General features: G+C 38.7%; 1 protein-coding gene and 1 long non-coding RNA gene across 2 annotated transcripts in view; one reads left to right on the plus strand and one right to left on the minus strand.

Annotated features, from left to right (window-relative positions):
• The first annotated feature begins 2,217 nt into the window (after positions 1-2,217).
• LOC110588859 lies at positions 2,218-5,960 on the plus strand. Its single transcript, XR_002480846.2, has 3 exons — positions 2,218-2,251; positions 3,739-3,924; positions 4,976-5,960. It is a non-coding gene; the product is annotated as an uncharacterized LOC110588859 (long non-coding RNA).
• EHBP1 (EH domain binding protein 1) overlaps positions 3,928-17,540 on the minus strand; it is a 412,321-nt gene continuing 398,708 nt past the window's right edge. The window contains exons 22-25 of the mRNA XM_044918742.1: positions 12,834-12,933; positions 11,637-11,710; positions 5,226-5,340; positions 3,928-5,009 (exon numbers count right to left, since the gene is read on the minus strand). Coding sequence (XP_044774677.1) covers positions 4,919-5,009; positions 5,226-5,340; positions 11,637-11,710; positions 12,834-12,933 — 380 coding nt within the window. The 3' untranslated portion in view covers positions 3,928-4,918. The remainder of the gene's footprint in view (positions 5,010-5,225; positions 5,341-11,636; positions 11,711-12,833; positions 12,934-17,540) is intronic.

The raw sequence follows: 17,540 nt of genomic DNA on the forward strand, positions 1-17,540 counted from the left end.
CACTCGGCTCAGCGGCCCGGCTGTGGGCTCGAGGACTTCGGAGCCGCGGGCTGGAGTGGAGGGGGCCCCGGCCCCTCTCTCGGCGCCGCGGCCCCAGCGTCTTCTTTCACCGCGCCACCACCTGCAGACCGACGCCGCGGGCGGCTCGTGCTGGCACAGGCTACTTTGTCGAGCGCAGGAGCAGCTCTGGGTGCGCAGATCCCGCCTCGGCGCCTCGGGACTACCGCGCCCGGGAACGGCACCCGCTGGGGAGGCACCGCCACTTACCTGCTCCTCGGCGTCTCCTGGGGTTCACCGTCCCCACGAAGGGTGTTTGCAAATCTTAAACGCTTCTTCTCAAATGTTGGAGCTCAGCGTCTCCTATCCCTTACACACACACACACACTCTACTTCTGAATCGAAAGATTTTAATAGGAAACTTTCTTTTTCACACTCAGTCTCTGTCTCCTTCCCGGTCTCCTTCTACCAGGGACAATCTGGCGGAAAACGTGGCCACAGACCCCTGCCCTCAATTTCTTTCTCATACACCGCAGAAGGAGCCTTCTTGGGGCTATTTCCCCGGATTGTTCGTACTGGCGAAGCCCATTTCCCAGCCGAACAAACTTCTCAAACCCGTGTACCTGGTGGACTTTTCAGAGCGCCAAAAAAAAAAAAAAAAAAAAAAAGTGTTTCGCCCCAACCCTGAGCAAGGCGATTCTTGTAAGTGGCACCTCTTTCTGAATATTAGGCACCACTTTACTCCCTTTCGAGGAATTCCTACCCCTTTTTCCTAATCCCTCCTCCCCTCCATCCCAACAGGCGGAGTGAAAAGTTTGAACAGGAGTGAGTGTGAGGGCGAGTCGAGGACCCGCCAGGCGCAGCGCGGTGGGGAGCGCCAAGGCAGCCGGGGCCGCGAGGTCGGGCACCGAGAGCGGACTGGGCTCTGGGCGAGGAGGAGGAGGAGAAGGAAGGGGGAGCCCGCTGAGTGAAAAGGGGCCGCGGCCGCCGCTCATCAAAGTACTTCCCCCTCCCCCAAGCGACACTTTCCTTTGGAGTCCGAATAAAATACGGTAACAGAATATGATGGAGGGCACACTGTTTCCTTAACTGCTTCTCAAAGGACCCGGGAGATCTTCTTAGGACCTTTAATAAGGCTTTGGTCGGTTCTTTTGTTGATCTCTCAAAATCAACTCCTTCTAATTGAAGTTGGAGCTGAAAGCGAGCTAATGTTCAAAGAAAGTGGCCGCCAGACCAACGAAATTACATTTTTTTTTTTTTTGGACGATGAGGGAACATCTAATCAAAGGGGCAAAGGAGGAGGGGTGGGAGTGGGGGAGTATGAAGGAGAAAAGGAGGTTTTACAAGATCCTTCTCTGGTTCACAAAAGTCAGCGACACGGGCGCTTCTCTCCAGAACAAAGACACCGCAGCCCATTCACAAAAGGGAAAGAAAGACAGAGAGAGAGAGAGAAGACAATAAAAGAACGAGAGAAAAGGAAAAACATGAGAAAGAAAAAGCTTTAACAGGAAAAGAAACTGCGCAGAGCGCAGCGCTGACCCGGGCGGGGACACAACTTAGGCTCTCGCAGGCCCCCGCGGGGAGTAGCCTGCGAGGCCCGCGGTTCGGAGCCCCTGCGACGGTGCAGAGGTTTAAAGAAAGAAATGAAATACACCCCGCCTCCAGTTCTGGGGAAAGGCGCGGGCAGGAGGGCACTAGTTTTGGGGGGGAAGACTGTGCGGGCGCCCTGGGGTACGCTGCGGCCGCGTCTGCGTCCCCAGCCCGCGCAGCCCAGCCCAGGCCTGCGCGCTCTGTGCCTGCGTATAGCCCTCTGCAGCCGGGGTGCACGCTCTAGTCCCAGCCCCGCCACTTCTCGCACTCTTGCTTGCTCGGGGCCCTGTTTCGCCTGCAGCTGCAGCGCCCGGCCGAGGTCCCGCGCCGCGAGGTGGGGCGGCTGTGCGCGCTGGAATGTGCTCGGGCGGTCCCCAGGGCCCGCCACACGGGAGTCCGGCGCTCTAGCTTCCAGATGCTGCCACGGTCTCGGGGAAGTTGGGAGGTATCAAGTAGCACAGGTTTTTTTTTTTTCCCCTTCTGAGAGTATTTATCTAATCCCAAATTGCAGGCGAATTTTCTTAATGCTCAACCCATAAAACCCGGGGATTAAGAAAAGAAAGAGAGGGAGAGGGAGGAGTGTAGAGAGGAAGAGAGACTGAGATGAAAGTTTCTTGTACGCGGCGTGGAGGACTGAGGAGGCCGTCGCTAGGCAAATGTCCAGGTGGGAGACGCTGGGCCAGAAGCCGCGACCGTTCCAGCAACGGCCGAAGGGCGGGGAGGAAGAAGAGAGGGCATCACCGAGGGAGAGCACGTCCACCCAGCTCCAGGCCCCCGGGCCGGGGAGGGGGCGTGGGAGTTGGGCCCTGGGACCCGGATCCAGCACCCAGGTGACCTCGAGGCCGGGCCGGACTCTGGGGGACACTTGGGACAGGGGGAGGGGTTTGGCGTCAGGGTCGTGGGATCCCGGCCAGGGGCGGAAGTTCTGCACCGGCCCGCGGGCCGTGCCCAAACCAGCCGGCTGCCAACGCTCCTCCTCCTCAGCGACCCCTGAGCCCACAGTTTCTTTTCCCCGCAGCGCGGGCTTTCTGGTTCCGGGCCTCTCGGCATTCTGGCTTGCGCCTGCGCTCGGCCGGCAGCCTCTGGGCACAACGCGACGAAATGGGGACGCGGCGCCTTCGCCGCGGGCCTGACCCCACGAGTCCCGGGGGTCCGCGCTCCGCCGCCGCTGCGGGGCGTGCGGGCGCCACAGAGCAGCCCAAATGGAAACCCCGCGAGGCTCGGGACTGGGGCAGGGGGGACAGCAAGTGTGGGGCTAGGGAAGGTTTGTCACTTGACAGGTCGGGAGCGGCATGGGGAGCCGCCTCTCCGCGAGGCTCCTCGGGAGGGAGGGTTCCCCGAATCCAGCGTAAATGGGATGGTGATGCTGGCCGCCCAAGCCCCAGGCAGCTTGGGGCTGGTGATTTCGTCCGCCTGCTTCCCTGGGGTTAGAGTCGGGTTCTGAGAGCTTCCCCCAGAGAGCGGCAGCCAGCTCCGCTCCCCTGCTTGAATAAAGAGGACAAATACTCAATTTCATTTAGTTCTGATAACTTTTCAGTAACTTCTTAAAATCCTTTTCATGAAGAAATCTACCGTAGCAAGTTTTATCATTTTGAAAGACTGGCAGTTGAAGGCGGCTGCGTACTTTTGGAACGGAATTTATGTGTGTGTGTGTGTGTAGATTGGTGTGTATATGTACATGTATGTGTGTATATGTTTATGTGTGATCTACGCTAAAGTATAAACGCTAGTGGACTATTCTGTCTCTAGACTTGTTGAACGAGCTTTCTTTGTTTTGGACACCTCTGTAGAGGAGTGATGGCAACTACTATAAAATCGCCAGTTTTTTTCTATAGGCTAGAACTTCTTATTAAAAGTTCTCTTTCCTTCATCTCATACACACACACCTGCACACATCTACCCTCCCCGCCAACAATAACCTTCTTCCTTTCACTTCAGCACCTACAGACTTGCGGGTTATCAGAAATCATAATTTTTCCTCATGAGTGCAACATTAACAATCGAAAATAACGTGGAAAATTCATCAAGATATTAGCATTTTTTCAGTGCTGTGGAATCACAAATTTCCTCAAATCTTTAACAACAGAGATGACCCTTTACAAAAGACGATAGTTTGCACTGCTTATGAAAATATGACTAATTGCTTTTCAGTTCGCATTCGTGTGTCAGCAGGGCCCCTTTGGGATGGTATAAACTTACTCAGCTCCAAATACAGCCTAGTATGCTGCTCTGCATTCAAGAGGACCATTTTTTTCCACGTGAAAAGTCTTATGGATACAGGAACTTCTCAAACCAGTGTCAAGTTTTCATTGTAAGGAAATAGCAGCAGTGGTTAAGGTAAGAAAGTTTCTGCTTTTATTGAAAATTTATATATGACTCGGTATTGTAATAAATAAACAGATAACCATTTTCACAAAAAAATGACAGTGCTATGCTAGAGAAGAAAATATTAATTGGGGGATTTACTCATAGTGGCAAGACAGACTTTTATCGATACATAATAAATATTAACAGCATTCTTGAGCCAATGTTTAGACCCAACAAAATGTAGGAACCAAGCTAGATGTAATAAATAATTATCCAGAGAAAAAGATGGCGCATTCTCAGATGATAAGACCGTCTTTGTAAACTGATGCATGTCAATTAGTCCCATCCTCACAGCTCACCTTCAAATCACAGGACTGTCTCAGGCTACATTAAAGGGCCATACTCTAAGGAAAACAGAGGACAGGAACTCTATTATCCTTACAGTGAAATGCAAAACAACTGCAGAAAATCCCACTGGTAAATAGAACACAGTTTAATAAGTAGATTGAATATGCTCTAACTATAAAATTTAGGTAACAGAGTCAAGTGTTACATATGGCAGGACTGGAATAATCATTCATGACATTTTTCTTATCCCCCACTTACCCCCCTCCCACCATTATGCTATTAACAACAACAACAACAACAACAATAACAACAAAAATGTTCCAAATTTTTCTCCCATCAAAAACTGAGGGAAAATAATGAGGGAAGGGTTTGCTTTTCTTTCTTCTTTGAGCACTCTCTTGAACACTCAATACCAATCACTCACAAGGTGTCTGTGCAAATTTATTTCACATGATTTCAAGGAAATGATTAACTCACACACACACACAAATATCCTTAAACAAAGCTCTTTTGGAGTTCTATTATCTGGAAAGGAAGGAGGAAAAGGGGTGGTGGTGGTGGTAAAGAAGTACGATCCAGCCCCCCAAAATGTTAAAAGTTTGACATCAACAACGAGTCTGACATTTTCTGGTCTGGGAACCCAAGACTAAAATGTTGGGAGATTCTGGTCCGGCTGCTATTGAAGAACACATTTCTCTTCTTTCTTGGCCATCTTGCCTTTGTTTTGTTCCAGAGTTCGCTCCAAATGCTCATCTTCTTCTTCAGCCCTGGAAGTCAAACAGGAAACAAATTTATTTTTCTCCGGGAAGGCAAAGCCGCACTCTCCTCTCACTTCGCAATCCGAGCCCCAGCGGGAATGAGACTCCTGGGGCCAGCGGGGCCTGCCCCGGCCCACCCGAGACCTCCGGACTGAACTTTCCGAAAACTTCATGGCCCCTCAGCTGGCGGCGGAGACTCGACCCCCGACCCCACCGCCCACTCACTGCTTCTCCTGCGCGTCCAGGTCCCTGACGAGCGCGTCGCGCTTGTTCACCAGGGCCACCAGCTCATCCAGCAGGAGTTGCTCGCGTCGCTTCTGGGCCTCGGTCTTCTGCCAGTCTGCAGAGGACGGGAGGCTCGTTACCCACCCGCAGAGCCTCGGCACACCCTCCCCCCCTTCCCGCCTTTTCCAATTTCCTTGTATCTCTCCGCAAACCATGTTAGAGAGCCACTAGATAGTGTTTTATGGGGAGTTTGGCCGTCGTGATGAGGATTTCACCCTAAAACCCAACTTCCTAAATCTTTCCCGCAGATGGAGATGGCTACCGCTGAGCTGGAACCTGCAAAAGAGACCAGGTGTGAGCGGGTGGCCAGCCGGAGGTGCGCACCTGATTTCACCAAAGTGGGGGGAGGGGGAGTTGGAGGCCCAGAAAAGATCGGCCGGAGGGTTGGTGGTGGGGGAAGTGGGCAAATGAGGGGGCGGGAAGCAGAGATAGGCGATAAAAAATCAGACTGAAAAGGCTAGAGAATCTGCTTGAGAACCTATCCTCCTCCCCCACCCCCATGCTCACCCCATACAGCCCATTCTTCGCTAATTTCCTCTTCGCTCTATTTTAGCAGTTGGATGTATCTCACACTGGGCGCCATATGCTTCACAATAACTTTAAAAGTAGTGAATCGGCTAATTAGCATTTTTCTTTGAAGTAAAAAATAAATTTGCTCTGCAATATTACACTGCAGCTCTCGATCGCATCACAGCCAGTTTTCTTTTGGAGAGGTTTGCTGGGTGGTTTAAAATCAAAGCACTTCTGCAAAGGAAAAATTACATACTTCTTTTTGAAACCCCACGTTAAAGGTTGGAAAATCCGATGGGCAATGCTCTTTCCATGCGTAGGGGCAGGTTTTTTGAAGGTTTTAGGACCCAATAATATATTTGCTAATCTTCGCTGGTCTGATAATTTCCTTAAGATGAGCAGCAGTTTCGTTTAATAAAAACAGGACCAAATCGAACATTTAAAGCACTTTTAAAACCAAAGCCAACTGCTCTCTGGCCAGACTGTAAGGGCTTGTAGCTGTCAATCAACCCCCAGTCTACCCCGCCTCCCTCATTAGGAAGGTAAACAATGAAAAGAAGAAGTAGATGATGAGGCAGATAGCAGAACAAATGAGGACCTAGAGGGAAACAGGACACCAGCTCTAAAAAAAAAAAAAAAAAAAAAAATCCAGGGCCACTGACTCATGCAGCCCCCTCCCCCAGCAAATGCACTTTCCAAAAAACAGAGAGGAGTGCAATCCTTTCGGGTTTCTCTCTTCTCTCTCCATTGCCCTGGGCAATCATGTTAAAACTCACATGGCTGGTGCTTATTCAGATAAACCTAACAATGCACACCGCTGGTTACCATGTGAATCTTCACAAACCACACAAGAATGTGCTGGTTCAAATCCCCCCGACCCCCTCCAAAGCAAAATTTATTCAAGACAGCAAACTGCTCAGCAGCTTTATGAAAGCAAATGGTGCTAGAGGGAATTCTATCTTGTATTTACAAATTAAAAATTAGATGCATCATCATGCAATAAAGGTTAAAATAGCAGCAAAAAGCTAGAATGGTTTATTCAATTTTATCACTATTCCTTTCTTTATAAGCTCAAATACATACATACATATATATGAAACATGCCATGTGTTAATTAGCCACATTTGATACAAAACTCACAAAATTAGTACATTAAATAACTGGTCACATTACATTCCTATAAAAAAAGAAGTGAAATATTCTATAGCATGAGAAGGAGTAAAGAAACTATTACTATGTAAAGTTTTTTTTCTGAATATAAGAATTTTAAAAAATAATAAAACAGCAAAATTGAAGAAAAGCCACATCTATCACAATTTTGTTCTTTGGATTTAAATGCAACTGTGGTCAGGAAAGCTAGACAATTTTCTAATTTGGTTCTTGTTCTTAATCAGTCTTATTCTACACAGCAGCAAAATTAATAGACACTCCAGTTGGAAGGATCTTTAAGGTCATCTAGTCTAATTTCAGGTAACTGTAGTTCTAGAAATATTAACTCAGAGAAAAACCTGCTAAATTTGTAAAAGATTTGTAACTAAATTTTATAATTAGTAAGACTACCAATTTTGATGAATATTAATTTTTCCACTTTTAACCTCAAGAAATCATTCAGATTATAAGCTTTATAATTATTTACTTCCAAAACATTTTGGTAAGAGCTTCACAACTGGGAAATAAATTTCCTCCACCATACACTTAAAAAATACAATTAAATGGAAAATTACAAAATTTTCTAAAACCAAGAAAAAAATAAATTTTAACAAAGGACATATAATTTTCTTAATTAAATTGTTCCTTCTCTGTACTTGACCAGTCACTTTTAAGGCTTTAATTAATAATTAGAAATATCAAGATAAATAAGGCTTTAACAATATGGATGAGAGAAAACTTTTATTTTTTAACCCCTGAAGTATTGAATAATTTAAAAAATCGTAACTTTTTCCTAGCTCAATACTGACATTTTCTGTAACTGTAACAAAAACATTTTTAAGGTTATGAATATTTAGGTTATTTTCATCATTTCACAGTCAAATTTAACTGACAGTAGAATTTAAAATGTTACAGCATAAATTTAAGGATTTTTCATATTAAATTTGTCATTGCTATGTTAATATTTATCTACAAAACATTAGTCAATTGTAGAGGAAACAGCTATGTACAGTGAGTATATTTTACACTAGCAGAACTACTTTTACTTTGCATTTGCTTTCTCACGGGAGTAAATTTATACACACACACATAATTGAATGCTGATTTGGGAAATTAAACTATTTTGATGATTTTTTAAAAAAATTAATAATACCTTTAAAATTGATCAAGATCCATATTTGTGTGTTCATGCCTAAATTAAAAAAAAATTTTAAATCCCCTTTTAGTAGCTTCACCTAGATGTAATGTCATGTTTTAAAAACCTGCCTGTAAGTTTATGTGTTACCTGTTACGCATTTTAAGAAAGGATTATTCACCTATAACACCAGTCACAGCTAGCTAGATACACTGACTTTGACTTGAACAGACTACAATGTGGCTTCTGATTAATTTAAAGATTCCAGTGTACTTTTGCTACAAAAGCCATATCCTCTTGCAACAAATAGGATTAAGTTTTGATGCTGCATTTGAGCCAAAGTGTTGAAATAAAGAGATTCTGTTTATGTCCATCTGCACTGAGCTGTTTTGTTAATTTAAAAATCTCTTTTTTTATATATAGGGCCAATTATTCATTCCCCGATTCAGTTTATTTGCTGAAGTTGGTAATTACCTTGGAAAAAAGGCAAAAGAAATACCTATAAATACTTTGATAGAAAGGACCTAAAGTTCTTGTAGTAAACCTTCAACCTTGCCACTATAAATAAGCCTGGCACTTTGATGAAAATTAACACTAGTTTTGTAAAGAGCACATTGGGGGATTGCAGTCAAGTCTTATCTTTAGTTCCAGTCAACTAGCAATCCTGAAAGAGTTTGCATCATCATCAGAGCAGGCCATTTGATAGGATTCTACTGCTGTACCTAATCAATCTATGGAAGACTGTGGCTGTGCTGTGTAACAAAGCTAAAATAGATTTACAAATGGGGTTTTAGGGGATAAGCTCCTCCACAGGATTACATATTGATTTTAAATATAAAAAGCTTATCATATAAACCATAACTACAAAAATAGTGAACCTATGCATAAATCCCTTTAGAAGAGCACCCACTTCAAACTCTAAGCCAAGAATAAATCAAGATGTACAAAATCCTAGAGCAGATCCATTTCTTGTGCAGAAAATGAACACACCACTTTCTAAAAGCCCACCCCAATGTGTGCAGAAATGAATTTATCTTTCCTGAGGGGGCATTAAATAATCTGGAACAAAAAAACTATAGGAAAAGTATCTAAAAGATGTTTGTTAGCTTAAGGGATCCTACAACTTAGCTCAGTAGAGTGAAACTCCTGCTATGAAAAACACCTCGAGGAAAAAAAAGGCAAAAAAACAGGCTAAAGTGATTATGGATTTTCAGAAGAATGGATATATTGAATTTTTTTTTCCCCTCTCAAACGAAGCTGTTAATATTTCTTTCAATGTGCTATGTGGCTATTAACATTCTGTGCTTTCTCCTGGTGAATGGTTTCAGGAGCAGATTTATTTAAAAAGATTTTAGTTTATTTATTGTGAAAACCATCTTATGGCTACCGAGTAGAAGAGATGGGGACAAAAAGAGGAATGAACCTTACAGTAAAGGAGAGCAAAACAACACCAAATAATCTTGCCTATTCATGTGTTATTCTGTGGGTTTTAATATTCCAAAAGCCTACTGAACTGCATGTGTGTACATTCTAAGGGCTGGCTCAGAGGACACTGTGTTCACAGAACTGATCATCACAACAGTCAGTACCTGTCTAGGACAGCAGGACAGCCCAGGCCATGCACTGCCCAGGCTAGTGGGACAGGCCTCTTACTAAGAAAGTGCCTTTGTCATCAACAAGGTACTTCTTTCCTCAAGTCTCTTCTGTCCCTCAACCAGCAACAGAAACTGGCACAATCACATATGGGACAATGATCTTAATTAAAAAATAAAACAAAACCTCAAAAAACTACCAATTGTATTAAAGGGGTTTGAAAAAGAAAAACACTTTTTCCCCTCCTTAAAAAAAAATATGACTTTGTACTGATATGTACAAGAAGAACAGGCAGACAAAATGTTCAATGATTCGCGACCGTAGGTTTGGTATATAGGCACAGGACTACCATAAAAATGAGATCTTTTGTATGTGTCATGGCCCTCCTTTTAAGATGGTATTTGGTAATACAACTGGTTTGGGGACAGAAACAATATCTGCCTTAAAAGTCAACTGTATTGTATCAAGCTGTATTTTAGGGATAATTTAACTTATTATACATGAGAGAGTGTTTTTAATACTCTGTATTGAGTATAATGTGTAATGAATCTATAAAGAATAAACGGTACAGTGAGTCATACATTATATATACTATATATACATACATTTTATATCACACATACATATATAAACCATATAAATAGTATCTTCTATACCCACTTTTCAACTATTTAGCTTTCCAATCTCTTTTAAAGACTACACCATGATTACAAAAATTCTATCAAGAAGAAAAATACCATTTAGCACACTTGTGCATTTTATTTCAATGGCAAGTTCTACAGAACTTCTTAAATAATTTTGACAAAATTTTTAGTCATTATCAATGTATAATTTGATTCATCTGGATAGCATTTGAAGGAAATTAGCTATCTGAAGCCTTTAAAATAAAGTAAATCTGATTTCTAAATGAGGATACACAAATGTTATCAGTCATATTTATCAAATGAGATTACAGATATAAAGTAATTAAAAATAAAACTTTTATAATATATAAGTTATATTTAGATAAACAGCATATATTTTATTTAATCACAATATTAATTAAAATATTTTTAAAATATACGGTTTCATTTGGCTTTCCCTTACAAACTTAAATTTCTAGTTTCTAAACTAATTAGAATTGGCTTATTATGGATCAGGTACCTTATCAGGTAAAGAAGGAAATTACTATGGACAGTCAATGGGTTAAGAGGTCAATATAGAATAGGAAAATCAATTTGCATTGATTAGACAAAAGGTCCATTTTACACAGCCCAAAGGATTACTTTTTAAGCAGACATCTTTGAACTATAAGACATTTTCAACTAAAAGGCATAAGGAGAAGTGCATTCTTAAACACATAAGAATTTTTAAAAAAAATCATATAGTAAATGCCATAGTTAAGCTAGCTGATGTTTACTGATATTATGAACCATGCGTAGGATTACTATATAATTCATATAAAAGCTTTATGAAAAGTATGAAAGTGTTTTATTTATCTCTTATGTCAATCTTTGCCTGAATAATCACTTAATAGGAGTTGGAGTCTTAAGAACTATAGCAGACTGCAGGCATATTTCAGTGTTGACATCAATTAAATATTAAGGTAAAATTTAGAGTCTGATGTGAAAAATCAAAATGATAAATCTTTCCCCACCTCCCTCGTGGAAACAACTTTAAATTTCACACACAGTAAAATGTAATTTAATCATTTAACTCCTTATATTTTCTATTTTATGGACATTTCAGCTTACTGACAAAGTTAAGACAATTTTGTGTTTAATAGCACACATAATGATTATCTATCTGAATTAGGGTTCTTAGGGTTTATGTGACTGTTGCTTTCTAACTCTAAGTCATTTATCTGTAATTCCTGTTGGTTCCTAGTCAGGCCACACCTGGTGAGACCAGAAGTGTATTACACTCTTTAAATCCCTTGACAGTTGACATTTCACATACCTCATTCCATCATAGCCATTTCTTACCTTCGATGGCTAGCATTGCCCGCAATTCCCGATTCAGCAGCTCATACCGTCGTTCTAAATCATGCTCTTTTTCCCTAGGCAAGTTGCAAAAGTTCATCAATATGCTAATTACTAAATCATTAAACACTTAAAAGAACCTGTAGGTTACATTGATTTTAGGACTCATAACTGACTTTTCTCTTTAACTTTAAGCTACTCCAAACAAATGATACACAAACCTAAAACCTTCCTCAGGTTGAATATTACTAGTGCTATTATTTTTCTCCTTCAATTTTGAATTGCACAGAGGTATATTTTAACCTTTAGATAAGTAGTCTCATTCTTCAATGCTTCTTGTCTTAAGTGCCAGGTATAAGACTATTTTGTAAAATATTTTTCATAGCTCACAATAAGCACTCTTTTGTCTGGAGTACCATGTAAAAAGAATACAAGAAACATGTTAAGTACTACCAGTGCAAATTTAATACAGAGACAATTAAAAATCCAGGAGAGCTAAGTTTTGTGCTTCTTCATAACTCTTTTTATCAAGTTCAGGCATAGCAGAAATGACAAAAATAGAGGTTTTCACTAAAATAAAACATGTGAGCCTGCTCCTTCCCACACTAGGTGGCATAATATAAGAATATTGCTGGTGAACAAAAAGAAACACGCATTAAGTCCTATAGTGAACTAAATGCTAAAGACCAAAAATGCTTACATCTGGTCTAGTCTCCATTTTACTGTACACAAAAGTGATCTTTCTATGATTGGAGGAATTACCCAAATTTAGGGTAACATCATCTGTAGAATACAAATGTACTTTTGTCCTTATTAAGAGTTATTTTCATTTTTAACTTAAAATGTGATGTTAAATAAACTTCAATTTTATTTCTTTTGTCCTCTAACCCTTAATATAATCCAAATGTCCTTTTTGTGCATAAGTGCTTTATTTCTTAAATACAAAAATTTTTTTTTATTCCTTGGCTTCCTATATAATAAACATTTTTTAGTATATATCACTATTTTTAAAAACTTATTGTTCAGATGAGAAATGATTATATGCTATTTTTAATTTTTATTTTTATAAAAAACTATACTGTAATCTCCAAGGAAAGAAAAATATTAAGCCTAATAAATATGAAATCCCAAAGAAGGCAATGACAAAAAGCCTAAGATTCATCAGTGTTGCAGGAAAAACAAGCAGTCATGGGTACTTACAGGAGAGAAAGCTGGTTCATTCTCCTTATTAAGGCATTTTTCTTATTAACCAACATAAACCATTCCTGCATCATAGCTTCTTCTTCTTCTGTGTTCCTTCCTGTAATTCAGCAAATTATTTTTATATGACATTTTACAAGCCAAATAATAGTTTAGCACAAGTATTTTTTTTTTAACATGAAACATATTTTAGCTACCCCAATAGTACAAATTAAGCTGTTTATAATAACATAATATTAAAGTCCAGGGTCTGAAAAGAGCAATCAACATCTAAAAATTCATAAGCCAATCTTCTAAAGCTGGTATTATTCAGCATGTGTATTTCAGTCCCCCTGAACATATCTACAGATCAGACTAACATTAAGTACAGTAAAAAAAAAAAAAAAAGTGTTCCAACTTTTAAATCCTCCCCAGAGGCTGATTTGTTATTATGTTTCAATGAGGAACTCAGGGTGCTGACAGACAGAAGGTCATGATAAAAAAAAAAATTTAAAAATCATTATGAGAATTGTAAGACTAGCAGGAAGATCAGAGAAGTCCAGAGATTTTGTGAAAGCTTCCACTTGTAACAACTTGCTTTTTTTCTTTTCTCCCCAAAAGTAAACTAAAGATATATGTTCATATACCATTCTGGAACTCATCATCTCTAATAGGGCAAACACATGCAAATTATTTTAAATACACTGTAAATGACCAGGCTACAAAAAATGCCTATAGCTATCTGTGAAAAGACACATTATAATGAAAATAATAATGTTCAGTAAATCACAAAACATTTCAACAGAGAGAAGATCTAAAAATTAGATTTACTGATTGCAAATTTAAAATTCACTTTCCATCATCTATACCACTCCCCACCAAAGGCCAGTATATCAAGGGTTATAATGTATAGGATATATTTATTATTGTTCATGTAGAAGTAGGCCAATATTAATTCCCCACCTTCTTCCCACCTCTCCATTCAAATTGTACCTAGTCAAATTTATAATTCTTTGACTTTCCTTTTTTCTGAATTTCACCCATGATTGGTTTATTGTTTTGCTAGGCCATTATTTAATACTTCAGTCCCACTTCTGTACAGATGCATAGGGTTAACTTAAATATCTAATAAAAAATAAAATATTCTAGTTTCATTTTCTTTTTAAGGAAGATATTTTAACTTTCGAACACATGACCAGCCCATTTTAAAAATTCAGACAATAGATACCTAAAATAAGTGAAAAGCCAAGTCTTTCACCAACCCCTCTCTCTCCAATTCCTCTCTCCATCTCCTTTCTCCAGAAGTAAGTACTTCTACAGTTTAGCATATCTCCTTCCAGACCACAGAGATTACTATGTGTATCAAACACATGCATATACCTTATCTATAGACACATACAGGTTTCTTTTCTTTAGCATAAGTGAGATCATATTATATATTGCCCTGTGATTTGCTTTTGTTATGCTGTTCAAAGATCTACCTCATTCTTTTTAATACTTGCATAAAGTATGGGTGTGCCATAATTTATTTAACTATTTCCACATTAATAGAAATCTGAAGAAATTTTTAGAATGGAAATAGAATATAAAGAGATGATGATCTGTGTGCAAAAGATTAAACATGTACTTCAGAGCATCCCTGTAAAATAGATATCTGTTGTTCATCGTTAGGGAGCATAGTGAGGATACGTGCCTTCATTAAATGCTATTAAAACTTTATGGTATGAAGCAGACGTAGGATAGATCTTTTTGGGGTATGAACAAAAGTCTTTATTGTTTTACAGTATTTTTAATCTCTCTTTTAGGGTAGCTGGTTTTGTATTCACTTTGGACCATGTGATGTCTTGACACCGGTCATGTGATACAGGCTGCGATACGCACAAATCCCTGGGTAGCAACAAAAGAAGAAAGAGTAGAAAGAAAAAGCTGAGAAAAAGCTTGCAATTTGGAAAAAGGCCAATTGTACCCTGGTGAAGGCCTTTTTGATCAGTGAAATGACACATGTGTGCAATATTAATAGGTGCAGTTTTTATGATATTTTATTTTCTAATTAAACACTTAGTTCTTGTGTTCATAGCATAAGTGGCTTCTAAAAATATAGACATTTTAAAACTTTGTTTTGAGTTTAACTCAACCTATAATTGAGGCTTTCAGCAATAGTAGAAGCAACTAGCCTACTCCTAAATTAGCATCATTTTCTTCAATGGAAGACTGCTTCCTTGAGAATAACAATATTGATATGGTACTGTGTTATTTTCAGTTTAACTCATGCCTAAGATTTCTAGGTAAGAATAAAAGATCCCCTTCCCCTAACTGTTAGGAAATGACTAATAATACAAGAGTCTCATGTTTCAAAAGGAAATAAGCCTAACAATAACAAATATTTAAAGACACATTACACTCTGCTACATAGATTATATAAATTAACTGAAAAAACATATTTGAGGTTAAATCAATTCTGTATCACTAACTCCTTATCTGAGATAGTATACAAGATGGAAATCTATACTTAGCCTAGTAATAAAAAAATTAAATTTTCTTCTAATACATCATTACACTATTGTTTTTCAGGATTTAAAATTTTTTAAATTTAAAAAGCTTTTAAAAGCCAGTAAGTTGAACCATTACAAATTAATCCTGACTTTAATAACTGGTTAAAGACCCCTTTAGCTTTATAAGTAACAAAAAATATTAAAGCCTGTGATCACAGTGAGCTTTTCTCATTTCTCCTCTAACCATTTGTTATTTAATCCAATACTAGTAATCCAATTTGTCCATCAGACTTTTAAAGGGCAGAATGCAACTTCCTCAGCTTAGACACTTTTCAAAGTACAATATATTTTTCAAATGAATGCTGGATGTTTCATTTTTCCCAACTGTTCCTAGCTCTAATGCATGAGGAAAAAAAGAACAAGATGAACATTGTTCATACTGATTAAGTAAGAGCTCATTAAAGAGCTGTCAGTGCGGTACTTTGAATATGCATGAAGCATATAATCAGATCTAGTACCGTCACTAGAGGAGAATACGGTAAGTACAAAGGATTGATTTAATTACTTAGAGTGGGCTGTGGTGGTAAAGCAGTCTTGTTAGTGCAAAAAGAAAAAGAGGTTGTATTCTGGCACTGTTAGAAAAAAGGCAGTTTTAGCTTCTGCCACAATACATAATCTCAGAATAAAGCACTTTACATTGTAGCTTAAAATGAAGACTGTCATTATTTTATAAAATGGCCATAAATCATTTTATCTTGTTTAACCTCACCTGGTTAACTACTTGTCTTTGAAAATTATCTTTAATTTGTAATTATAACTAAATTTTTTTGACACCTTAGAGTGGAATACGGATACTTTAAAAAAAAAAAAATCCCAATTTTTTTTTCAGTTTCATGAATTGAAAAATTCAGGACATATACAAGTGAAGACCATTTTGAAATAAAAAATGACAAAATACTACAGGTCAGTATACAATTACTAAAATTTAAAAACATGGCTGGGTTGTTATACTGCATTTTAAAACACAGTGCCTCATGTAAATATACTACAAATAACAACATCACACTAACATTTTAAAGTATTGACTAATTAATTCAATCTCTGGCAATATGTGTCCTACTTTTTTTCCCTCAAAGACTTCTGTTTTTTATTTTGCCTCTAGGAATGTAACATCTTTTCTGACATCACAATCTTTTAACATCAGTGTTTTCTTTTAACCAATTACTACAGAGCTGGGATATGATTTGTAAAAATTATCAAATGATCAAGAATAATGATAACGGCAGGAAAAGTAACTAGAAATATGACTTCAAATCATTTTCCCTCTGACATAGTTCACAAAGACCACTTAACAGAAAGCGTGTAACACACAGCACTACATACAGTATAAATACTTAATAAACACAGGTTGACTACAGCAACCATTTTTATATTTCATCTCCTCCAAAAAATTATTTAAATTTAGTTAAGATTAATTTCATTCAAGAATTCATTCATTCATCCAGGAATATGTATGTAGTTTTCATTTATTTTTTCAGAAGCAGTTTTTTCAGTGTAAATTTTTAAATGAATAAAAGAAAAGTGATGTGAAAAACCTAAATTATGAATCATATATTCAAAAATTTTCTACTAATTTACCTTTCCTAATTAATCCTTATTATCTATTTAGAAAGATATATTTTTAGACAGTGAATTCTTATATAAATACAAAATAAGGAACAATACAATTTTAGCCAAACAGGAGATGAATTCAGTGGGAAAGAATGAAAACACAAAGATGTAGGCTGCTGTTGTACATATAAACAAATTCAAGACTTTCTACCATGAAAATATTAAAGAATGCTAAAATCTTGCCATAGCCCCATAGCGGAGATGGCTGACTAGTGATCATATATGGCCCTTAAAGGGCACAACATAACAAAGCCAAACCAAACATAAAAACAAAAAAGTTGCCATTACAAATTGTCCAGATGGTATGATAACAGCAATATGATGACCTCTGAAAGACATAATATAATACAATAGAGAGACACACGAAGGTGTCCAACTAACTGGTACTCGAGAAACACATTCTAATAACAAAGGAAGTGAAATCTGGTAGATCTATATAATGGACAAAAAAGATGAATTTACTGTAGTTATGTAGGGTCATGGACACATGAACTCCTAAAGCCAATATTCCTACAGGACTTCAGTGCATCAGTTTTAGAAAATATTTTAAACTGGGTGCCTGGGT

Source organism: Neomonachus schauinslandi, chromosome 10 (assembly GCF_002201575.2).
Source record: "Neomonachus schauinslandi chromosome 10, ASM220157v2, whole genome shotgun sequence".
Lineage (NCBI taxonomy): Eukaryota > Metazoa > Chordata > Mammalia > Carnivora > Phocidae > Neomonachus > Neomonachus schauinslandi.